This window comes from Erythranthe guttata, chromosome 11, assembly GCF_056151865.1.
Source record: "Erythranthe guttata isolate IM_541 chromosome 11, IM_541, whole genome shotgun sequence".
Lineage (NCBI taxonomy): Eukaryota > Viridiplantae > Streptophyta > Magnoliopsida > Lamiales > Phrymaceae > Erythranthe > Erythranthe guttata.
In genome coordinates this window covers 1,669,129-1,675,559 of record NC_142543.1, presented here as the reverse complement: position 1 = coordinate 1,675,559, position 6,431 = coordinate 1,669,129, and the positions used below count along the sequence as shown (strand labels likewise).

At 36.5% G+C, this 6,431-nt stretch overlaps 2 protein-coding genes across 2 annotated transcripts; both read right to left on the bottom strand.

Annotated features, from left to right (window-relative positions):
- Positions 1-227: 227 nt before the first annotated feature.
- Positions 228-2,174, bottom strand: LOC105961437 (BTB/POZ domain with WD40/YVTN repeat-like protein). The gene has a single exon (XM_012985667.2). The coding sequence runs from the start codon at positions 1,750-1,752 to the stop codon at positions 412-414; it is 1,341 nt and encodes a 446-aa protein (XP_012841121.2). The 5' UTR covers positions 1,753-2,174; the 3' UTR covers positions 228-411.
- A 1,080-nt stretch (positions 2,175-3,254) lies between these two features.
- On the bottom strand, positions 3,255-6,262 carry LOC105961436 (OTU-like cysteine protease family protein). Its single transcript, XM_012985666.2, has 9 exons — positions 5,908-6,262; positions 5,329-5,403; positions 5,139-5,184; positions 4,739-4,847; positions 4,549-4,640; positions 4,396-4,458; positions 4,146-4,264; positions 3,660-3,735; positions 3,255-3,548 (listed from the first exon to the last, which is right to left on the bottom strand). Exons 2-9 carry the CDS (start codon positions 5,391-5,393, stop codon positions 3,489-3,491), a joined length of 630 nt encoding a protein of 209 aa, XP_012841120.1. The 5' UTR covers positions 5,394-5,403; positions 5,908-6,262; the 3' UTR covers positions 3,255-3,488.
- Positions 6,263-6,431: the final 169 nt, after the last annotated feature.

Genomic DNA, 6,431 nt, shown 5'->3' with positions numbered 1-6,431 from the left:
CCACCGAAACTTTTTGACCTAAATGAACTGCTACAAAATCAACCACACCCAAATTTCAAGAACTTCTCACATGCAATAGGTACTTTCTTTATTGCTAGGAATCTTCTTTTTTCTCACAAAAAGAAGTTATAAATTTCATTACAACATCTGAAAATATCATATGATAATAATATATCATCTTTTACTAAAGTAAAAAAGGTGAACAAAGTAAACATTGTTGATGAGGATTTTGCTCAAAAGTAACAATGTAATAAGATTAGAATATCAAATCTAATTTTCATCTACTAGAAGCAAAGATACATTCCAAAAAAAAAATATATGGTTGTTACGCAATCAATTTATGTCAATCACAAAAAATCTATACAAATTACAATCTAAAAAAAATAATCAAAAAATCCAAAAAATCAAGAATCACACGATCGAATGCGCCCGTGTCTCCCATATGTCGAAAACATTCTCGTCACTATGCAACGCAAATAGCCTATCGCCCCCAATCGAGAAATCGCAAATGGAACCACCGTAGCTATTCCTCAACCTAGAAGTCAAAACCCAATCGGGCCCCGCGAAAACCGACACACTATCGTTCATCGATGAGAAAAGCTGCCCTTCGTGCAAAGCAAGCTTCGGATAACAAGGCTCGTCCGGCATTTTCCCCTTCATTAACCTACTCCTCGAGCTCCACCTCACGATACTTCCTGCGCGCCTCAAGTCCATAAACCCTAGATCCTCGTACTCGTTCACCACGCATATAGAGTTCGTTTCCTCCATAGCTATCGCGTCTCTAACTCTCCTTTCGTCGGTAATCGGCGCACCGATATCCGACCAAGACCAAACCATGCTCTTATCTCTAAAATCCAACAAACCTATGTAGCAATTATCCTTCCTCGGAAATAGAGTCGCGACGAGTAGACAATTCGTGCCGTGTAGCCATTGTAGCTTGTCCGCTTCTCCGAGCGACCAACCGGATGGCTCGTAGAAGAAATCGACTTGGTTTCCAGTGACTTGGTCCCACACACCAATCCCATATTCGTTACTCCTCCCTTTACAACTCGAAAACAATTTATAATCTTGATTAAAGCTCAACGCTCCACCGGTGTAGCTTTTCGCTTGATTGTCGTGCGCCACATGGAATTTATACCTCAACTCCCCGTTCGACGCGCCGAACAATCCCATGCCGCCTTCGTCTCTGCCTAACCTCTCGCAAGCGCTAATTACGATATTATCCGAATCAACCCAAATCGCGTCGTTCACCCTCTGGTAGTCGAGGTTGATTGGAGGGTGCTCCTCGAGCGTCCAGTCGTAGACGTGGACCATGCTGCCGTGGGCGACGCAGCAGCCGCCGTCCGGGCCGGCCCGGATGGCGGTGCCGTCGCCCGGGGCCCGGCCGTGTACGGACCGGGCCAGGTGGAGCCTGTTCCCGTCGAACGGGCCCCACCTGGCAGTTCTGACGTGGTCGGATAGCCCGTAGAATAGGGCCTCTTTGTAGAGGAGCTTTTCTGGGATGTTTGTTGGGATGTGGAGCTCCCCTGTTCTTAGGAGGTCAAGGAGGATGGAGAAGCAATCGGGGTTTCGGTCGATGAAGTGTTCCGTGGCGGCGGCGGTGGTGGCGGGATTGGATTGGAGATTCCAATTCTCGTCGAACATGGCTCCGAAGAGGGAATTCCGGCCGGCGTTTGCGAGGGTGGTGGCGGTGGTTTCGAAGATTCGGCCGCCGACATTGAATTTTACTCTATCTTTCTGAACTCCCATCATTCAAAATTTGATGATCTAGAGAATGGTGGTTTTGAATTTAATACTTCAATTTGAACCAAAGGGGGGAAAATAAAATGACAGAGGATCACAACACAGCACGCATCAACAGAAGAGAAACACAAAGGAATATTCGATTTTTACAGAGAACAAAAAAAAAACATAAATTTGCGATGAAAATTCAACGGAATTCGACCATTAACAGAGAGCTAAATAACAACGAACAGGGGGTTTTGACTGGATTGAATCACCAAATAAAGTAAACAAAATAAAAATTAAAACTTGCGCAAGAGAAGTGGAATATTTGCAAGAAAGAGAGATTTGGGAGATGGGTTTTTGAATTTTCTGAAGAATTTGGTGAGATTGGGAGGGGTTGGATTTCAAAAATTGACTCTGTTTTTTGATCTTAAAAAAACATGGGCTGAATTCTCAAACTTAATACCAATCTTTAATACTCCTTTTTATAAAATATCAATTGGTCTACAGATGGGCCCCACCGCCATTTTATTTTATTTTATTTTAGTTTATTTCCGACCGTCGGATTGATCAAGATTTAATCGACGGTTTGGGACCTTTTCGGAGGACTTATTCTAGTTTTTTGAATTTAACAGTTAAGATTAATTTGGGCCTAAACCCCATATGCGATTCAATAAAGATTTATAATGTCACGTCTGCGGGGGTATAATTGGTATTTTTCGGGCAATATTCCATGGATTTAAGGGGATGATGTAAGACCGAAACAAACGTCGGGAGATTTTGATAATTAGAAATATGTGGGTGTTTTTCATAATTTAGCCTAACTTTAGGGTTTTTTTTATATGATTTACCGAAAGATTAATAAGGTAGGTCATTTACCTAACAAACATCATTATCTTAAGCAATTTCAATGTGTCAATTTCAAGTTCAAAAGTAATCATCAAAGTTTTATAACACCAAAGACTATATAATTAGCAACTCTAAATATCTAATGCAAAATATTTTTGAATAATGAAATAAATTAGTTAATAATTATCTACTATTTAATATTTGCAACAACTAATGACAAAAAAGGGTGAAATGATACTTACACTACATGAAATCATCATGTATATAACTAACTAAAGACTTGCATCTAAAGTTATCAAAAAAGAGGAAGGTTATGAACAAGTGAACCTCACACTATACATTTTCAATCCTAAATACGAGGAAGACGATCGATTACTAATTTCTTACGTAGAGAGAGAAAAAAAATTCAAATTGAGAGCTAAAAACAGATACTTTAAAAATAAAAAGGGTAAATTACAAACACATTCCTGAGGTAAAGTGTACTTGCAAAAAAAGCCCTTTTATTTGAGAAATTACATCCAACCCCCTACAGTTTGTAGATTTCTTACATTCACCCTCCTATAAAAGGGTGCTAACGTAAGATATCTACAAATTTCAAGGGGATGAATGTAATTGTTGGAAAATAAGGGGTTCTTTTGTAAATAGACCTTACCTCGGGGCTTACCCTTAAAAAACATTAGTAAACTTCAGAAAAATTCTTTATCAAATAAACTCGAGAAATTGTACATTTTATGTACCAAAAGAAAGAAGAAAAGAGAAGTAAATGTACATGTAAAATGTTACAAGTTTACAACAACAATTGCACCAGATCAGCAGTAACTCAAATGTCCAAATGCTATTAAAAAAAAAGATTTATAGAATCCACACATTTCGACAAATCTGGTCCGTCCGATTCGATTCCAGGCTATGTTTTTTCATGACCTGTATTCCTGGAAATTTGCATGGCCGGTTGCCTGTGCATGCGCCACCGCTTCCTGTAGAAAATCGAAGGCAAAATATATATATATATATAGACCACAATTTCAAGATATAAGAAAAAAAAAAAAAAAAAGAAGAAAGGAAGACGAGTGGCAAACAATACAAACCATCTGCCCTACAACTCCGATTTGGCAAACAGCGCACCGTAAAGTGAACTTAGCCGTGTCTGTATAACTCCTCTTCCTATAAATTTAACAATAATACTATTAGAGTGTGTCGAATACGAAAAGATAAAATAAATATATTAATAATTAGCACAAAATAGTCACTCAAAGTTCTCTATAACTGCACCAAGTCGTTTATTTTAGCTTCATATTTAATAAGGTTGAGCAAAATTTTGGTTTCGTTTTTCCCTTGCTTGAGCTATGATAACATATAATATATGTCTATACTTTAGAAAAATACGATCGAGGTTGCATATAACTTATAAATAACAGTTTTGCTGCCATATACAGTAGACGCAGGAGTACTATGTAGAACGTGATAGAGTGGAAGCGATTCACAATCGTATTTTGAAACTTTTTAAGTAAGTAAAATATGTCACAAAATTGGTGTCATAAGTCAGAAATTTTTTAAAGATAAAAAGATTTTACCTGTGCTGGTCTTTAACGAGATTAAGGGCTAGGCTCTCAACGGGCCCCACTGTTCTGTCCTTCTGGACAGCAAATATCGTCTGATCAAATTCCTCCGGTGCTTCTTCGAACGGACACATCTGTCGAAATGTAAACATACTTTTCCATTCACAAATTTAAAGAACTAAAAATGCACATTTAATGCACAAAAAATACGTAAATTACTCAGAAAATGCACACAGAGAAAGAGGATAAGAAAGAAAAAACATACAGACAAAGCATCATAATGGAGCCCGTCGTAAATAAGCATCACTCTTTCCTCGTACTTCTTTTCCTGTAGATACAATCCGAAAACAATCAATAGTCGAGCAATCGTAACCATTCACGTTGCAGAAGGACTAAAATTAAAACAGAAATTACTAACCTGCCCATACAAATCGCATCTCGTGTTTTGTATATCATACGCTGCAATTTCTCGTCCATAATATTCTGCCAATATAGCAAGCTCAATCGCACCTTCATATATTAACCAACAAAAAGACTGTCAATACATTAACCGAACAATCTTAAAAATAATGTCACGTAAGTTTATTTGATTAAAGTTAAAATCCGACCTCCCCATTTTTCCGGATTAAGAATCCATGTACAGTATTCTTCATTAGTCTTTCCAAGAAATGCTTCGGTATATTTTTCTGGATCACTGCTTACTGCTGCTGCTATAACCTTCATTGGTCGAATTTAAACAAATAAACATAAAAAAAAAATTAAAAAAAAAAAAAAAAAATTATACTTCATTTGATCAAATGACTCTCGTTTTGTTTTATAAAAAATATTATCGGAACTCAGTTACTATTGATGCTAAGAAAAATAAAATGAAAGTAGGAACGGTTTAGATGTGAAAAATGCAATCCCGTCTCAGCTTAGAAATGCCGACTACACAATGAATATCAAGTGGCATATTATACGAATCGTATTTACTATTTACTGAAAATAAAACATGATCAAACTTATAACCTGTCTCAGCTCGGAAGCCTTGTTTTTGTTGTGATCCATGACATAACTGCAGATTAAATTCCGTAAATTAGCTATCATATAAATTATAAATTCACACGTGATAATCGAAATAAACTCAAGATCGAAATAAACGTCGGTAACTTTTTTCTTTTATGCTATTTAGATAATAAACTCAAGATTGAAAGCTTACCCGACCGCATTGAAGAGGCAACTATTGTCGGAAGGAATTACTCTCCTAACTACAACACCTTCCATTTTATAAAACCTGAAATCGACAAAATCGTGTTCAGGCCTCGTTCGAAATTCAGGCGCGGATAAAATTAAGTTACGAAGATTCGACATCAATAAACGAGCCCACAAATGAAAAAAGATTTCACCAAATCGACAAGATTTTTTTCTTTAAAAATGAAAACATGAGTAACCAAAGAAGCATAACAAACGGTAATCACAAACAATCAAGAAAAAAATTATTTAAATTTATTTTACGACTCGTTAATCCAACTTGCCTCCGGGAATAATGCAAGCTAAATTACGTAGTTTTAATTCCCCAACACCCCAGAAAATAATGAATTTAAATAAAAAAAAAAAAAAAAAACATGATCAACCGAAGAAGCATAACAATCAACAAATGGTAATAACAAGCAATCAACAAACCATTTTTAATCCAATAAGCAATACTGAAGAAGATTGCTATTCAAATAGAACGAATTCGACAATAAAAATCAATAACAATTCAAAAAAAAAATCGAGAAAAAAAAAAGATGGGTACCTGAAATAATTTGGGAGATGAAACGAAAGGCGAGTTCTAGATCTGGATTATATCTCACAAAATATTCTTGCGTGAATTCTGCAAATGAAGCAAAAAGGCAGAATTTATAATGGAATCCGAATAACTGTATCTATCGTCGTAATCCGAATTTGACAGCTTTGAATTGCGCAATTAATGAGAGCGAAAAAGGGGATTATATAATTTGTTGGGAATTGAAATAAGCAGCTATTGATTTCTTTCTGTGTATGGATAATTGGATATGGAGTTGGTTGAAGCTCAAGTTCTCTCGGAGTCGGCGTTTATTCAATTGTTTTTCTTAACCGGGCCGGGTTTTTTCTTAACCGGGTCGGGTTTTTTCTCTTAACCGGGTCGGGTTTTTAGCAGATTATACGCTTTTAAGTTGATGTATTTGCAAAATAATTTTGAACTTTGCAATATATTTTCAAAAAAAATATCTCTAACTGTCCAATGCAGTTTTGAACCGAAAACTGATGCTGCAAAAATCTGTTTTTTACTGTAAGTTG

What these genes read in the sequence shown, in the direction of transcription:
- LOC105961437 (XM_012985667.2), bottom strand. Translation starts at nt 1,752, where the DNA reads ATGATGGGAGTTCAGAAAGATAGAGTAAAATTCAATGTCGGCGGCCGA.
- LOC105961436 (XM_012985666.2), bottom strand. Translation starts at nt 5,393, where the DNA reads ATGGAAGGTGTTGTAGTTAGGAGAGTAATTCCTTCCGACAATAGTTGC. An exon ending in TAATCCGGAAAAATGGGGAG is followed by an intron (nt 4,641 to 4,738) that starts GTCGGATTTTAA and finishes TAATATATGAAG; the next exon opens with GTGCGATTGAGCTTGCTATA. An exon ending in TCGGAGTTGTAGGGCAGATG is followed by an intron (nt 3,549 to 3,659) that starts GTTTGTATTGTT and finishes GATTTTCTACAG; the next exon opens with GAAGCGGTGGCGCATGCACA.